This window comes from Podarcis raffonei, chromosome 9, assembly GCF_027172205.1.
Source record: "Podarcis raffonei isolate rPodRaf1 chromosome 9, rPodRaf1.pri, whole genome shotgun sequence".
Classification (NCBI taxonomy): domain Eukaryota; kingdom Metazoa; phylum Chordata; class Lepidosauria; order Squamata; family Lacertidae; genus Podarcis; species Podarcis raffonei.
The window spans coordinates 60848929-60868058 of record NC_070610.1 but is presented as its reverse complement, the minus strand read 5'-3'; the positions used below and the strand labels follow the sequence as shown (position 1 = coordinate 60868058).

General features: G+C 38.2%; 1 protein-coding gene across 2 annotated transcripts in view; it reads right to left on the bottom strand.

Moving 5' to 3' along the window:
- Window positions 1-5029: 5029 nt before the first annotated feature.
- Window positions 5030-19130, bottom strand: part of STPG2 (sperm tail PG-rich repeat containing 2) — a 248067-nt gene continuing 233966 nt past the window's right edge. For both annotated transcript variants that reach the window (XM_053404021.1, XM_053404020.1), the window contains exons 13-14: window positions 6589-6737; window positions 5030-5271 (exon numbers count right to left, since the gene is read on the bottom strand). In XM_053404021.1, coding sequence (XP_053259996.1) covers window positions 5238-5271; window positions 6589-6737 — 183 coding nt within the window. In that variant the 3' untranslated portion in view covers window positions 5030-5237. The remainder of the gene's footprint in view (window positions 5272-6588; window positions 6738-19130) is intronic.

Here is a 19130-nt window from a genome sequence, read left to right as displayed (position 1 = left end):
AGTGTTTTGCAGCACAGTCCTTAGTAAAAATAATTGAGGGCAACAGGTCTTGCCCCAAATTAAACGTAATGGGATTGCATCCTTAGAGAACTGTAGAGAAATCCTTTTCACCAGAAATGTTCTTCCTGATGCCACTGGAGCAATCCATTAGTAGTAGTAGTAGTAGTAGTAGTAGTAGTAGTAGTAGTAGTATACTGGCCTTCATCCATGGATCACAGGGCAGTTCACAACATAAAATACAAAATGAGAACACAAAACACATAATAAACAAAAACAAACCAATAACCCCCCTCCCACAAACACATTTAAAAGACCATAGAATGTTTAATCAGCCAAAGGCCTGGTTATAGAGGAATGTACCTGAAGATATATAATGAAAGCATTCATAACATATGTGAAGTATCAGCTTCTATTTATCACTGCTGGTTTACAAAATGTGCGGAGGGGCTCATATTTAAAATCCTTCTAACCACTGCTACCACATATCTCTACTATGTCTGCTGTTTACTAAAGCCATACATATATAACCCAGTAGCTCTGATATTTTAGGAGTGGTATAAAACAGGCCATACTTGCAATATGAGTTTTAAAAAATTAACAAATTATTCATTATTATAAAGGTAGAATAATACTAATACTTAAATTGGTTACTATTCATTTAAGACTTATTTTTGCTCTTATAAAATTACTATTACTTTAAATTGCAGTTGCTTACAAATATAGAAGTGTACACAGGACTGGCTTGCAAAGTTCAGCTGTTCCTCCTTTTTCTTTCTTCTCTGCCAATTACTCTCCTCCTCAGTCAATCTCACCACAGTCAGACCACTCTGTCCATCCAATAAGCAAGCAACAACCCAGCTAGCCAATAAGAAGTGAAATTTTACAATCCTCTCACACAGCATAAAAATAACCCAGCCTTTGCCACACCAACCTCATTCACCTTAGTAACTGCCACCTGCCATTCACCAATGGAAACTTAACTATTCATGCAACCCCACATACACAATAAATCCTTATACACTGTATATAAAACAACCCTGTCTCAGTAGACACATTTTAAAAGGTGATTTCTCCACAAGAACCGAACATGTTAGAGATGGAGAAAAGCGTTACATTATTGTTATCACCCATCGCTGAAATAAGGTGATCCACAAGGCTTTTTACAAGTTAAACTTTGTACAGCAAACAGTTTAAGGCTGACACTTGCATTGTTCAAATATACGACTGATATAAAAAGGTTTGGCTTCCTGTTATACGCAAGGGCAGGTCTGGACTTTAAAAAAATGCTTCTTGGTGCAGTAAATGCTATGATGTGCTTACCTGCTGTAATTCATAATTATAACCCTAGAACAAGCATGATGAACGCAGCTTTTGTGTCACTTTTCAAAATGTGTGCTTAGCTTGGAAAATGTTAAATAATTGAGTAGTGGAAGGTTTAAAATTAGTTGCTAATTAAACACAGTACTTCCTCGCCATTTTTGCAATGACACCAACTGTTATTGAAATAAATAGCGCGTTGGCATCATTCCCTGCCATTCCACTTAGTAATGTCACAATCTTTCTTGCTATGGTTTTTATGAATAGAGTGTCTCCTATTTAAAGGGTGGTGGTGCGGAGAATGAATGGAGTGTGAGTGTGTGTAGATTCTATTACAGTCAAGCTATTCGCCATCCTAAAGACTGCAGTAGTACCTCAGGTTAAGTACTTAATTCATCCTGGAGCTCCGTACTTAACCTGAAACTGTTCTTAACCTGAAGCACCACTTTAGCTAATGGGGCCTTCCGCTGCTGCCGCGCCACCAGAGCACAATTTCTGTACTCATCCTGAAGCAAAGCTCTTAACCTGAAGCACTATTTCTGGGTTAGGTTACATACACTTCAGGTTACATACGCTTCAGGTTACAGAAGCATATGTAACCTGAAGTGTATGTAACCTGAGGTACCACTGTATTCTGCAAGGGACCCCATAGATCATCTAGTCCAACCTTATGCAATGCAGGAATATGTATCCACACGGTAATCAAACCTTGGTGTTATCAGCACCACTCCCTAACCAACTGAGCTGGGATATACAAAAGATTACATGTTTTATACTCTAGGTGTTGCAAGTAACATTTTAATGTGAAAGAAACCAAGGAAAACCAAACACCTGTAGATGTAGGATTTCATCCAATAGGGTCATGGCCATCAAATCTCTTAGCCCTAACCCAATCATATCATATTGACTAATAGTTAGTGAGAGGCAACAAAATTCTGGGTGAATCTTCTGTCTACCCGTATAGTAATCCAATAATTTACAGTGGTACCTCAGGTTACAGATGCTTCAAGTTACAGATGCTTCAGGTTACAGACACTTCAGGTTACAGACTCCGCTAACCCAGAAATAGTACCTGGGGTTAAGAACTTTGCTTCAGGATGAGAACAGAAATCGCGCCACGGCGGTGGCAGAGGGAGGCCCCATTAGGTAAAGTGGTACCTCAAGTTAAGAACAGTTTCAGGTTAAGAACAGACCTTCAGAACAAATTAAGTTCTTAACCCGAAGTACCACTGTACTCAAGGTTGAACGTGGAACTATAAAAATGCCCATTTAAATCCAGTTAAGGTTGGCATCTTGTTTAACCCTGGTCATCATTCAAATGCCACAGCATTGTTTGAAAACACATAAAAATGGTAGGGCGAGTCCTCTGCTGCCAAGCTTTTGGTTGTTTGCTTCGAAACATAAGTTAAGGGCTCTCCCCTTCTTATTGGAAAGAATAAAATTTTCAGATCAGTTATATGAACACTGTAGTGGTGGGGATCACAGCTGAAGACAGAGAGAAAGAGAGATTGGATTAGGGAGGCTTAGGCAGCAATCCTAAATGTCCTTACAAAGAGTAAGTCCCAGTCCAATGGGGCTTACTTTTATGTCAATATTCATAGGTTTACATAGTTAGTTACTACTACATAGTTTGAGTTGGTCTTTGGAAAATAAATTGATCCAATCAATTTCATGATGGTTTAGCCTCTGGCAACTAATGTGTCTCACATGCAGGTCAAATGACAACAAAGTAAAGGCAAGATATTCAGATGTGGGAGATAGGGTCATAACATGATTTCTCGTTTTCCTGTGGAGCACACATATACTCAAATGCAAGTCGCATTAATTTCTGTGGCATCTGGACCAGGTAATTTTCTTTTGAAAATATTGAGCATGTTTAGCAATTAAACAGCATTCTGATTTGCTTGACGTTGGTTAGTTTCCTTAGATAATCCTGTTCACAGCTGCCAAAAATAAAATAAAAATGGCACTCTTTGTGCTCTTTTCTTAAATGTTTGATAAAGTAGCAGGCTTAAAGACATTTTCACCAGCTGCAAATTTCTGTTACCATTTTAAAAGTGTGAGTTGTATGAAGATGGCTATGAATCATGCCGCTCACTGTATACCACACAGCTAATATTGCTGTGAATGACTCCATAATAGGATGTGATCTAGTAGCTCTGCGCAGTCTTTATTAGGGTGTGATAAAAGAAGTTATCAATGGTTACAGTGAATTTAAGACACTTTATTGCTGAATATAGCAATGATATATTACAGAATGCTTTTTAATTGGTAGTTAGCTTTCAGTGTTTTGCTAAGACCAGCACTTTGCATCCATATACCACCCACATAAAATTAGATTTGAGCCTACACTCCAGAGTACAAATTATGCACATTTTCCAGTTTCAAGTTATTCTTTAATGATTCTGGCTTCTGTGGCCATTGACAGCCTGCTTAAATATTAGGCTTTAGTCATCATTAAACTAAGCCAGAAGATCCAACTCTAAGAGATTGTGGGACAGTCTCCCGTGAATCACACATTTCTATGGCCACATTGTGGCAAAAAGGTTTTCGTTCTCAACAAAACCGACTCTTTGTTGTTTTAATAATGTTAGTAAAGAGTTTTAAACACTCTAAAAGCACTATATAGACTGAGAAGGATGACATCCTACATTATATGAGGAGGGCTGCAAATATATTTGGAAAGCATATAAGATTAAAACTTAATTAGTGTCAAATTTGTTGCATCATGTAGTGGTCAATTGGTTTTAGCACTGTGTGTGCTAAACAAAGCCTTATCTCTTAACGTTTGGACCAGTGTCTTCAACAGACATGTTGGTACTTTTAGACAACCCTAAACTGGTTTCCCTTTGTACTGGATGAATTTGGATTGGCTACTCCACTGTTCCCAAGTGGAGGATCAATGTACATGCTGATTTGAGCCCTATCCAAATGTTCTTTCTACATGGTTACCATTGGGGGAGGGGCAGTGAATGGAGGTATATTGCTCAAAAGCCCTGGTCAGGCATTTAAATTCATGCATTTGCTATTGCATGAGTGGGGAACACAGGGACTCACTTCTTTGCCCCATTCCTTTGTCATATCACTGTTTTCTGCTCTTGCAGTCCCCACTTGGGGGTTGAACTTCTGTTGCAAGGCACCATTTCTACTTGGGTAAGATCCAATGACAATTGAGAAGTCTGATCATTTATCGCAGATCCCACTTGTCATGCATGTTGTTTGTATATTCTCATAGAGCAGGGTCTTAAGAAACCTGCAGCAACTTATGAAGTATTTGAGATGTTTAAAAATATGTTTACAGACCTCCAACCAGAATGGCTGAAAACCAAGATTCAGTACAAGGTTGTATAAAATATTACACCTTCCCAGAATAGGCCTATTTAAATTATAGGCATGACTAACTTAGGTTCATTATGTTTAATGAGTCTTCTCTGAGTGTAACTCAGTGAATACAATTCACTTTTTAATAGCAAAGAATCTCATGCACATACTTGTATTTCTTCTGGTTGTTTCTGCAATCTACATGAATTTAAGGATGTCTATAATGTTGCAAAAACCATTATGTTTGCCACTCCGGCTGACTGATAGCTCAGACTTAAAAACATACACTATATTCAAATATGTCATTAACATATTCTGGCTTTCATACATTCATCCCAAAATCTGGACTTGTGTGTGCTAAACAAGGTGTTGTGTTGCAAAGAACAATATATTAATTTGCCAAATAACTTTATTAATGGTTATGATATAAAAGCAGAAATGCAGAAATTGGAAAAGACCAGGCACAAGGAAGAGAACTTCACAAAGAAGAAAAATAAAGAAGATATATTGCAAGAGCAGTTTTTATATCCCAGAAGACAAAGCAAACAAATGATATGAGGACGTCGTCAAACTGTTGACATTTCTTCACAGGACAACCTTCAAAGGGACCCAGCTACTGTGGCTTCATTTTGTCTGTATGAAAAGAGAGGGGTGCATTTAATTAGGTTTTCCCAATTGTCCCTGCTTAACGTAGGTGTGGGTGAACATTCCCATTCATCAATTCCCTTCATCCTCTTCCTTATTATATGTGAATGAATGGTAGGAGACCACCTGACCTGTATACATGATACATTTGAACTGAGGAAAGCAGACACCAAAATTAGTCCACCCAATCCTCCTGAAAAGCTCTGTGCATAGGCTCTTTTAACTTTGATTCTCAGAATAATAATTTCTGCCTGACTCTGTCCATCCATTGCTGCTTCTGGAGTACTAGACGGAAGACTGCTCCCTGCTGCAAGGTCCATTTCCACGTGGCCTGGGGGCAGGGCCCAGACTCACCCTAAACAGCTAAAAGAGGCTCCTGGGAGGCCTAAGGGATTTGCTGGAACAACACTTGGGTTGGAGCAACTGGCTAAAATGTTTTAAAATGTTTTAAACAGATTTAATTTTGGTTCCTCTGTTTTGTTTTTGTTGGGTTGGAGTTGGTTAAATGTTTAGTTGGGGTTGGTAGTTATTTTAATTTGTGTATAACTGTAAACTGTTATTATTAATGTTGTTGTTGTTGTTGTTAGTTTATTTATAGTCTGTATGATATTATTATTTTAAAATGTTTGATGTTTTATTATGTTTTTATATATGCTGTAAGCAGTCCAGAGTGGCTGGGGAAACCCAGCCAGATGAGCGGGATATAAAATCATCATCATCATCCAGTGTGGTGTAGTGGTTAAGAGCGATAATCTCATAATCTGGGGAACCGGGTTCGCGTCTCCACTCCTCCACATGCAGCTGCTGGGTGACCTTGGGCTAGTCATACTTCTTTGAAGTCTTGCGGCCTCACTCACCTCACAGAGTGTTTGCAGTGGGGGAGGAGGGGAAAGGAGGTTGTTAGCCGCTTTGAGACTCCTTAGGGTAGTGATAAAGCGGGATATCAAATCCAAACTCCTCCTCTTCTTCTTCTTCTTCTTCTTCTTCTTCTTCTTCTTCTTCTTCTTCTTCTATGGTCCCAGAATATTCTATTCATGACTAAGTAAAATATAGTCTAACCTTTGCATTATAAGACTTGATAGATTGGTCTTTAGTTTAAGGAGATGAGCTATAGAACAGTTGCCATCTAATTTATTAGTAGTTTTTAAATCTTCAGGCATAAACTCTTCAGGTGAAAACTGTTTGCTTTAATTCAAAGTGCAGAAAATCTTAGCAAAATACACCTGTAAATTCCCTGTTTACCAGCCTGCATTTCTTAGTAAAGAGTAAATACAAAGACAGGAAGGGTGAAGTTATCATACTCACTTTTTCGAGACTAGTTCATTTGACACACAGAAAATATCTTTCTCTGTCATAGGTCTGTAAATGGAATTGCCCACTTGAATCACAACCGGATTATTCAATGTTGCATTGAATGTTCTCTTCAGGACTGTATCTTTCAGAAGTGGACTCAGCTATGAAAACAGAAACATATAATATTATGGTTTTATCTTGCAGATCAATTAGGTGGTAACATAAGCTGATTTGAGAAATGGTTTGGGGGAAAATATAGCTGCTAGGAAATGAAGTTTATGAAGGTTTCCTTAGCCACCTCTGCACTTCACCTCTGGGAATAATATGAGGATTCCTTTGCTACTCAACTTTCCTCTTCTCAATGAAGTAGCAGCGAAATAATATGATCTCAGTGAATGGTTGAGGCCTAGGGCCACTTCACACTTTATATGTATCCTACAAGGAGACAATCTTTTAGAGAGATTGTGCACCCAAGTACATCTGAGGTGTGATGGCAGAGCAAGTCTTTTATTTAAATATAAGTACACATTTTTCAATACTCACTGAGGCACACTGAGAATAAGTGCAAAATGAACTTCAAAATCCCAACCCCATTCCACCCACTGATGAGATAAATCATAATGTCAGGTTTGAGTGTCATGGGAAACTATCAGGTAGAAGAGAGGGAGGGAGGGAGGGAGGGAGGGAGGGAGAGAGAGGGAGGGAGGGAGGGAGGGAGAGAGAGAGAGATGAAACACCTTCCTGGTTCTATCAGACTGAAATATATTAAACAGTTAACCCCTGACTTGATTTCCCACTCTACTGTCTTTCCTCTCCTGCCCCTTCTTTACTTATTGTTTTTCAGTTTGTCAAAACAGATACACGCAAACATAAAATGTTGAGAAAAAGTAAACATAAATCTTACAACAACACACATTACACCAGTTTACTACAGCTTTCCTGCTTGATTTCACAAACTACTGGCAGCAGAGAAATGCTGCTCTTCCTTAAAAGATCAAAGGAGCGGTTCTGCATCAAAAGTGATTTTAAATCTTGTCTTTGATTTCATCAAAATCTGCATTGCGCAAAGCAGGAATGCTGTGCCTAAATTTTTATTCAAAAACAATGATTGACTCTGGATATGTCTTTGGTGGAACTTCACTTACTGGACACTCCATGGGCAGAAGGATGAGGAAGTTATTTACAGCCTTTCCTTCTTCCCCCTGCTGCCCCCTATGCTCTCCACAAATCTGCTCATGAGGGTTGGGGAACCCTCAGGAACAGTGCGCAAAGTGGTACAGGAAGAAGGAATTATCTCTAGGCCAGGCATAGGCAAATTCCGGCCCTCCAGATGTTTGGGACTACAATTCCCATCATCCCTGACCACTGGTCCTGTTAGCTAGGGATGATGGGAATTGTAGTCCCGAACATCTGGAGGGGCGGAGTTTGCCTATGCCTGCTTTAGGCAGTTAATGGATTAGCAGCCTATAAAGAGTTAGAGATCCATCTCTGAATGGAAGGAGTCCTTTTGTTTGCAGAGCAAGACAGTCATAGTCATCAATCCAATGCATTAGAATTTACTGAAAATGTAGGATTTAATTTCCTTCCTATAATGCCACAAATTCTATTGAGATGCATCCCTGTTTTTCATAATGTGTTGGGCCATCAGATCCTGAATCTAGCATTTCAAACCTAAAAAATAACTGAGTCTGGAATAAAATATTGTGGAACAATGGGTTATGTGAAACAAATGGACCCATTATTCTATGACAGTAGTTTTTGAACTATGTGCCAAGGAATTGCACGGTTCCTTGGGAGATTATCAGGCCTTCCTCACTGAACTAATTAGTAATAGCAAACATGTGTTCCCAAAAAACAGCTAGACCTCCAGTGAAGAAGGAGTCTCTAGGGTGTGTTTAATGCTATGCTCCTCACACAAGTCCAACAGGCCTATGTGAACTGAATGCACACTCAAAAAGATTTGCCATGCAGAGGTTTTGTAGAAGACACACATGAATTCCTCAGCAGGTGAAAAGATCAATGTTGCTGTAGAACACAGAAAGTTTGTCTTTACGCGTCATGTAAGCTGGAAGGTAGATGTGGAAACACTTTGCTTAACAGCTACAATTCTTGTTATTTGAGCAAAAGGCCATGGTGGGGACCTGGATCTGACTATAAGACCAACCCAAGGGTAAAAATACTGTTGATTAGTCTGCACAGATATTGACCTAGGCAGCAAGCAACTTGACTACACATCAGACAAATCAATAATCGCCAGCAAAAAGCTATTGGAAGTACTGATCAACATAGATCAGAGGCGGAGGTCAGTAGCTACATGTCCAAAAAGAAGAGATTAGCTCAGGCATGGACTAATGCCGTGAGGCAGGCAGCAAAACAAGAAAGGCAAATCCAAGCTGCATTTCTATCAGCTGAAGAGCAATGTTTATGACCTCTGATTGGAGCATACGAATGAATGGTGTTATTTTTTATAATCACATTAACTATCCCGTTCTGATAAATGCTTTTCATTTATGTTTAGCTTCTCTTACCCTAAGTTAAACCTAAGTCACTTATGAACTTGTTGAAGGAAAGTACTAAAATTTGATTTGTAGGAAGATTTAGGAAGGGACCTCCGATCACATATCTTCCCCTAGGCCCAGTGCCAGCTCTCAGCAACACTGCCCAAAACAAGGGTAGCCATGGATTTCGAATAATGCAAACCATGAACCTAATAACAGTACATCTAGCCTTGGCCAGCCAGTTCCTTCCATATATGAAACGTACAACGGAATTCCAGTTAATTTCATCTAATATATTTTAAAAGCCCAGAAGCAGAGACCCTACTGAAAACCTGCCCCTACCTGCACAGAAAACACATAAAGCAAATGGAAACCCTGCTGAAACAATAAATTGCTCAGCAAGCGTCAATATTGTGAGCTAGGCCAGCCACCACAACCCAAAGTTTTGAGTCTCTGTATGATTTATTCATTTAATGTCTGGAGGCTTAAGGACAGACGTGGGGGAAAATGCAGACATATGGAATCTGAGATTAAAATGCAATATATGTAAAAGCCAGGACCACCAAATTAATGTATTCACACAACACACCATCTTGCTAGACAACTGACCACTGAAGTTTGTATTACAATTCTCTTATATACAAGCATTTTATCTCTCTCCCTTCTCCATCCTTCCTAAAATAAAAGTTATTAGTTAAATATAATCCTACTAAGATCCTAATGGTAGCACATACATACAATTGTGCTGCTTAAGTAAGATCCTTTCCGCAATAAAATATCCCTCATTCCTATTAAATAGTACCCAATCAAAAAACAGTTCATGAAAATTCAGAAGGATGCAAGATGTAACCTCTCTGAGATTATAGCCTTAGGCTATGCAATTCTAGTGGATGCAAAAAGGTAACATGGCTTGGCATTTGAATTTAAAATTGTTTTAAAATATTTTTTTCATTGAGCTTTATTTAAAATGGAAGGGGGAAATGCAGCACATACATATTAATTTTTCTGTCAGTAGTACTTTTAGTCACAAGGGGGAAATCCAGACTTCCATTGCATGTATGAATTTCCACAGGCTTCCGTTTCTCTCTCTCTCTCTCTCTCTCTCTCTCTCTCTCTCTCTCTCTCTCTCTCTCTCTGGAATTGTACAATAGGTGAATTTGACCTAGTAGTTTATTTCTCTCTTTCTCCAATTATTTTTTTGTATTAGTTATCTGTGTATATTAAAGAAAGTATTGACTTGTTGAATTTCTGCTGTATGTGCTTCTCATCACACTGGGACTTCTTAGATCTGTATGAGCTTAGGCGGCAGGCTCAAACACACAGCCTTGCTATGCATAAGATATTTTATAGCTATTTTATTGTGTGTGTTAATATTTTATTAGAAACTTACCTGATAATGTGATTAAATAGTTGAGTACCAATTTTTAAAATGAATGAATAAATAAAAACTTATGGCACCAGGCTTATCTGTGTACAGTCATATAGGCAATTCCCTGGATTTCCGAAATCCTTCCACCCTCTTCTTGAAGAGGATTTATCGTGGGATTTGATTGTACATTTGCATGCCCCGGGCCATATGCTATCATATGCATATGACAGGCAGAATGGGACAGACAGGGATGAATGGAGGCCGCCGCTCAGCCACGCCATGGTTTAAATGGCAAGTGGCCACGCCCCCGGCTAACCGGATTGGTCGGTCAGGAAGCGTGACGCAGCTGGCCATCCTAGTGACGTTGGCAGCATCCCTCCACCCACAGCCAGGTCACTGGGAGGTCCCAGAACTCCTCCCACAATGTGGGAAAAGGGGAGCTGTCCTCTTGAACGTGTGTCTGAATTGGCCCTTACTCGCTTGAGTGTGCATCAAGTGGTGTTAGCTATCATTAAGAGTCAAGCAGCAGGGTAACTTTATTTAAGCAAGGCTGCGTTCAACTCCTAATTTTCTCTGTCCCTCCTGCTCTTTCTCTGCACTGCTTGTGTGACTCACTTCGTGGTGGCTGTTCCCTTCATCTGTGCCTTCCCTGAGTCATTAAGTTTCTCTCCCTGTCTGTGGTCCCAACTCTCTTACTTAGTTCAGCACACAATGATACAGAGTTCCCTGGAATTATTTCTTCACAACATACAGAAACACAGAGAAGCAGCTCCTCGGTGGCTGTGGAGCTTCTGTGCCACAGACTGTATGGGTATAAATCTCTTTCATTCTCTGATATGCCAAAAAGAGTATGTTGATTCAATATATACACTTAAATTTACGTTACAATATATTTCCCTGAAATCTTAAAATTTAGGTTAAATGCATAGACTGAACTCCCAAATATTGTTAAATAAATTGTCTCAATAAACCAACATACACTGGTGCAACCTAACAATGCTTGTCTGCCAAATGTTTGGTGCAGGAGGCTGTAGGGAGAAGAATGTTCACTTGCAGGACATTGTGTATCACCCAGTGTTGTTGTTTTTTGTAACAATATTATCGGCCCAAAAATGAAAATACCAGACCTGCAAGGGATTAATGGAAACATAGTGGTGATTTGTTGATTAATGCATTTTCTGCTTTAATTTTCCTCATAATTCCTCCAGCTTTATATATTCCACTTACCCACTGTTGTGAGAAGCCATAATAGCGAGCCATTGAAGAGGATCTTGCAGCATATTGAAAAAAACACCCACTATATTTCCAGCGGATACCACATTATGTAATTAGGTTAATTTTTGTGCTGTAGCTCATTAGGCAGCTTGACAAAAGTATTTGCATAAAATAAACATCTAGTAAATAATTTTCTCATCTGTAAATACTAAAAACTAGAGTTCCTCATGTAGTAATTTGGCTAAGTACGCCTAATCCTCCTAATAGCTCCGATTTCAATGCATATTATTTCCAAGAATGGGGACACAAAGGCAGTGGATGAAATTTCTCATTTACAATTCAAATGTCCTGAAAGCACCTGTAGATTAAAATTGCAGGCAATCAAGAAAGGAGTGGGGAGAGAAACATTAGGTTTTTGGTTACAGCTGAGACAAGAGCAGATATCCGTGAATATAGGAGCTACAAGGCAAGTTGGCTAAGATGCTTCTGTTGAGGAACCCCATTCAACTGAGTGTTTTTCATTTTATTTAAATATACTGATTGTTAACTGAGTAAAGTTAAAACCAAAACATTTAAATGCTTAAAATATTTTGAATTCTCACATCCTGGGATGAGGCTGCAGCAGGATGCTTGAAAAAGTCAGCATATTCAGATCACTGCATAAAAACAGTCAAAAAGATGCTGGTTCTTCTCTGGGCGCAGTTGTGATTCAATAAGACTTTCTAGGATACCAGTTAGGATTCTGGAAGTATAACTGATTAGCAATCACACTTGCACATACTATGTTCAAGCACACATGCACATGAATGGAAATGGCTCTTAATTTCATTTCTTGTCTTAGTTTCATGTGTATCTGGGAAATTGTCACTGTCGATAAACAGAGAGGTGCTATATAAACAGTAGTAAATGAGAATGGTAATAATAACAGGACTTTTCCGATGAACAGCTTTATAAGCTAGTGCAAAAGCTTGTCCACAGAATCTGGGGCTGCATAAATCGAAAAAATAACTGGGGTTAAGAGATTTTCTCCTATTTCACGCTGAGTAGAATTTATTTTCACAGAAGATGAGATGATTTCTTTATACCTCTGCAGTAGCATACAATATAGCAATAAGCTTAGTGAGAACTCAAAATGTAATTCATAATCCTCAGTTGCTTCTCACACCTAAATAGTTTCCTGTGTGCTTATACAGTCTTTCCATGGTCTATGGCAAACCCCAGGAGAATCATAGGATAATGTTATTATATTACATGCATTTCAATAGGCTCAATGAATGCGTTCAGAAGTGGATAAAATAATATTGTCTCCAAAACATTATCATACAACTCTAGTATAATTTTTCCTGATCATACAGTATATGAGCTATGTACAATATGAGAAGCAATTTAAAGGTTGAATGAACTGTGCTGATAAGAATCTACAAGCTGTCAGCAATTTCTGAAATACAAAAAAGAAGTCTCATCATCTACATTAATTCCATCATTTACCTTTGCTCTAAGCTTGTCATTTTATTGCAAGTTTCAGATTCCAGAACATATATTCAGGTAATGACACTTAAAAAAATTACAAAGATGTAATCTTTCCAATCAGCATATTTATCACCAAGAGAATAGTGGGAAAATAATTAGCATTTTTAAATTGGTTTTAACAATTAAGTTTTGTGCACACATTTTGAGTACACATTCCCCTCCTCCCCCCAAAAAAGTGAAAATGAAGCATAGCATTTGAACAGTAATTCTATTGTATCTGCAGGTGAAGGAAATAAAGCCAACTCAGAGAAGGGATTTATTAAATGTGCACCTCAGATTGACACTGAGCTTTGAGTTACACAGCAGGCATATGCTCTAAAAAACAATTCTGGATCTGTCTTTGAAGCTGTCTCTGAAATGCAAGCCACATCCCAAAAATGGTTTCAGTGGAGAATTGCTACATTGCCATAGCTCCAAGACAAAATATATGGTCTTGCTGTTTTTCTAAATGGTTAAACTCTTTTGGATTAACCAAGAAACTGATCTGAACCAAAAGAACTACAGAAACCAATTGCATGATTAATTCCACCTCAAACCTTACTTTGTCCTGGGGTATCTAACAACAGAATGTGGACCTTTGGCAAATGAGTTCTTTCAATTATCTGATTACTTTATTACCATTCATTAGTAATTTTCCAACACAGTAATATGGCACATATTGTCTTTCTATATGGTTCTCTTCTTCAAACAGGTGTTGGCCGTATACTAAAAATGAGTTGAATGGTAAGTACAAAGCTTGTGGAACCATATATCAGTAGGAAAGTTTTATAGCTTTAGGGTTGCTTACAAATCAATGCCTTGGAGTGGGACTACCATTAGTAGCTTTTAAGACTGCCTGGAGCTGTGTCATTCACTGCTGTTTTGACACATTAATGCATTAATAGTATGCACAAGGCTGACATAACTTCTCTGATGTACTATTATTGTAATTATTAGAAGTCTTCCACCCGGACAGCAAAGTTAAGAAAGGTGACAAAAGAGTATGTAAATACTAAGACATCCTTTAAGCACCCATTTGTCTTTGACAGCACATAATTAAGAAATGGGCGGGCAGGGGCACACTGAGATAAGGATTGTCTGCTACGAATCTTGTCAAAGAAAGTAATCAAGGAGCATGGAGACAGTTGGATGAAAATGATGACATGTGTACCCAACTAGTTATCTTGTTTCAGTAGAATAGAGTTGAAAAGCCATAATATAGTGAAGAATATCAGGCATTATGGTCCATTAAGTGCCTTTGCCGTTAAAATGTTAGATTCCTGATTAGCTATTTATAACATGTCCATTACACGTTATAGGACTCAAGCCAATGTCTAATGAGGGTGGCATATTTTGTATAATTTGTCATGCCACTACAGAACCATTCAGTGGAATTTAATCTAGAATTATTATAGCCAAATGTAAGTAAAATAATAAGATTTGTCAGTGACTGGGAAATCATATAGAAACCATATTTCTTGCCTTCAGCTAAGCCAAAACTAGGACACAACACACTGCTTGAACTTCCTGTACAACCCACTGATTGGAGTCACATATTTTGAAGAGCTAAAAAAGAGGACACATTTGCCGACTTCCACTTTTAACTTTGGATCTCTATGGCAACTAGATGTGTCCTGGAAAAAGAGGACATATGGCAACAGATAATGAATATGTTCCCAATTCCTCAGTTCCCAATTTATCATGAGCGCAAATATTCAGTTACTGGGTCTGAGTGATGTTCTCATTCTATGTCCCTGCTCCAGTCAATACTGTGAACACAACTCTGTTGGTTAGGTGGGTTCTTGAGGCAGCAAATACTAAAAAAACCTGTGTGGATTGTGCAAATCCACTGAACATAGTGTGAATCCAGATGCATAGCCATTGACCGAACTGCACATTTCTGCACCGAAGACCAGAGTAATCTGAAGGGAAGTTTTCTTTCTGCACATAAGTTCTTTTACTGCACATAACTGTGGCATTATGGGAAGTCTTGCTATGGGAAGTCTTGCTTCTTTTCTCTGGCATTCTGGGAAGTCTCGCTTATAATCTTTTCTCTGTTTTTGCACACACTGTACCAACCTGTTCCAAATACCAAGACATTCTTTCCTTGCTCAGTTCATGTTAAGTTCATGATGACCTGTTCTCAATGCATAGCTGACCACATCTACAGAACTTGATTATTATAGTTATAATTAATTGGGAGGTTTCATGCTTGTCTAGTCCCAACCTCGTTTCCTAGCCTTTAATCTATCGATGATTAATGTTCACATGTAATTCCCACCTTTCACATGTAATTCCCGCCTTGTACTTATGTTAACCAATCAGCAACAAGTTTCTTTGTGTTTGTATCAACCAATCAGCCACAAGCACACCTGTGGCAATGCTTGTTAATACTCAATAAAAGTGAGACGCCGGGGGCTTACCCAGGCAGACGCCTCAAGACGCCTCATGTGACACCTACCTCTCGTCTGCCGTGTTTTTCATTCCTACAGTAATCACTCATATGAATGCTAAGTTTGCACCAGAATGATATCAAGCGCAGCACAGGTGAGTTGTTGATGATACAAGTCACTGTTAAAACAGCGGCAAGTTGTAGTTTGAAATAAGTTTAAGTCAGCTATAGTTGTAGTTAGAAATACTGACTTCCATTTTCAGCACCAGAAGAAACTAATACATTTTTAAAGGAAGTCAAAATAAAGTGGACAATTCTGAGAACACCATGGAAAAGAAAATTATCAATAATATGGCAACTGCACCACGGAATATATTACAGAGCCCAAAAAAATATTTGAAAATCTATGTACCAGAGTAGGCTCTATTCTTCAAATCAGAGCCTCTATATCCAGTTGTTTTGTTTATAACTTCTGAATGGTTTCTCAGAGGCAGGAAAATGTCTATGGTCATTCGCATTAATAAGATCTACCTACCTACAACAATTGCTGAGTTGTGGTTTCTGAAGCAGGCTTGAAAATCTGTAATCACTCTTCCAACATATTGTTTGTATTACATTATAAACAGTTTGAATTTGGGGGCATCCCCTCAATATATGTAAGAAAAATGTCCATACTGTTTTATGGTTTCAACAATTGCTCAGTACTCTTGAAAAGGTTTGAGTTGGTCTGTCAGGAGTCACAGTCGTTAATGAAATGACTGGGTATTTAATACTCCATGTTCACATAATTCTATTATTGGGTTATCTCAAGGATTTAATTATTAAGCCTAACATGGAATAGCTGGTAACTTTCTCAAAAAATATGCATAGCTGCAAAGTGGGGGGGGGATGCTCTGCTAATCAAGGAGGCGATCACAGAAATTTGGAATACATAAGTATTATTTCAATTAACCTGGTATAAATGTTTGATACAGAAGACTAGGGAATGATCAACAGATGACTAAGAGGGCTGGTGGTGATGTTTTGGAATAGGAAGTACCTGAACAATATTCAACATTACACACACAAACCCTTGCTCTATTGTAAGATACACATGTATATTTTCAAGAACCACCTTACTTCTATAATTTTGTTTTAAACTGTTTTTAATTTTGTGTTTTAGTTGGCTGGCATTAGGGTGAAAGTTGGGTAATAAATTGTAATAATAATAATAATAATAATGTAAATTCATAATGGGGCTTTAAAAATCAGTATAGCTCTTTCGAAGTGGTTGTTTGGAAACAGGGAGCTTACAGCCTATTCCCAGTTATTACATTTTTTGAAATGCTTCAGAAAACAGTATAGAATGTAATTTTGCATTAAGGGTGGGTAGTGTCATGATAAAGATTTATGATACAAATGGTAGCTGTCTAGCTTTGAAACACACTAGAGCTCTTTGCATCTCTCACTTTTATTAAGAGACTCCAGCTTGCCCCTCTTGGCAGCTTGACAGATGTTTCTTCTCATATCTCTCACCTTTGCCACAAGGACAGAGCAAATTTGATATAATACTTACTTGTTAGCTTACTCTCAAACAATGTCATTCTCTTTAACATTCTGATAGCTAATATAACAGAAGATACGGAAGAAAAAATATTGCTTTAGTATTAATGAAGAGCAACTTGTTAAAATGAAAAATACATTGTGCCTGCTTAAAGCACTGGTCCCAACCTTTGACTCAGAAGACCCTCTCGTAGAGAGTCTTATTTTTGTTCAGTGGTTATGTGGTTATTTTTGTTCAGTGGTTATGTGCCGATGGCAACCAGTAACAAAAGACAATATTGTTGGCATAGTTACAAATGTATAGCTATCAGATCGGTAAACCTTCCTTCCTGACAAACCTTTCTTCGGAAGCCAACAATTTGGGAAACACCATTAAAATAAGCAATATTATTATCATTTGCCATGTACCCTATATAAAACTTAGGTAGGTAGGTAGGTAGGTAGGAAGAAAGAAAGAAAGAAAGAAAGAAAGAAAGAAAGAAAGAAAGAAAGAAAGAAAGAAAGAAAATGTTCTGTCTTATGCACATACTCTCAATCGAATATCACTTTATTGGAAATGACTCATAAATGGAATCAAATAAAAAAATAACTGAAGAGAAACTATTTCTTTACACAAATGAAAACACAATGTAGTAATCATTTGTTTTTTAATGTTTAATGTTCTATTATGTTTTTATATATGTTGGAGGCCACCCAGAATGGCTGGGGAAACCCAGTCAGATGAGCAGGGTACACATACAACAACAACAACAACAGCAACAACAACAACAACATCCATGGAATGTGGATAGAAACAACGAGTGCAGTTCATATGTCACAAAGATATGCCAAAGTTACCATTGGATATAATGCAACAGAGTTCCACCCATGGTATTTTGGTGTAAGAATTGAAATATTACTCCCTTTCAATTTGTTCCACTATCCCAACAACAAATTTTCAGCAGCTGGGAAACATGGAGATGCCTGAAGCGTGCCTGACCTTAAAACAGAGCTGTTGCTTTGATCAAAGACAATGTCTTTTGAGAATGACATAAGCCTACAATATGGAGCACTAAAATGGAATTACTTTTCTTTAAGAGCCTGAGTGGGAAGATTTCTGAATGTTACACAATGGGGTTTAATCACAGATGGCTCACACAGTGATCATCCTGTTGAAATCAGTTGAAGAAAGCCAGTTTAATTGTTCCCAAGCTCCCAATTCAGCTCATTTAGTAGAAAAAGGTAAGCCCAAGTTTATGCAGGGCAGGAGGCTTAAAGAGCATATATGATTAAATTATAAGGACATTTACCTATTTTGTAAAATCAAATTACAACCGAAAGCTAGTACAGGCAGTTTTAATAACAAAATGAATATGGCAGTATGGAAAAGAAACTAACAGCTGAGCCAAAATTAGAAGTACTTCCCTTAATATAGTTGAGGTGACTACAACACTGGCCATGCTGGCAGGGTTAATTAGAACTGGAGTCCAACAACATCTGGAGGTCCTCAAATTCCCCATACTGTAACCACTTCGACAGGCTCCCAATCCCTGGTGCAGCTAAATTTGCATAGTAAATTGATGCAAATTTAGCATTAATTAGTCACAGAGCTAGGTGACTCAGTTCTATAGTCACTGGAGACTAGACTAAGCAACTTGCTGCCATTTCCAACGGAACTGCTACCCTTATATATTTAGAAATATTTCATGATCAAGAGTACACCCCCCACTGACCCATCTTACCCAGTATTGTCTACCCGGACTGGCAGCAGTTCTCCAAGGTCTTAGCCAGAGGTCTTTCCCAGTCCTGCTTAATGACATCCTTTTCATTGCAAGTTTTGAAGTCCTGGTTTTTCTCCATGCAAAGCATATGCTTTACCTATGTATAGTTTTTCCTCTTTATGTGATTTTCAATAACATGGCTGTAAGAAAAATTATGCAACTGCCTTGCTTAATCTAAGCAGCTCTGAATCTGGTAACTGTCTGGTAGGAAGACTGCATGGGTGACACTACGTATACCTCCTTGCATTAAACAGTAAAGAAATACATGA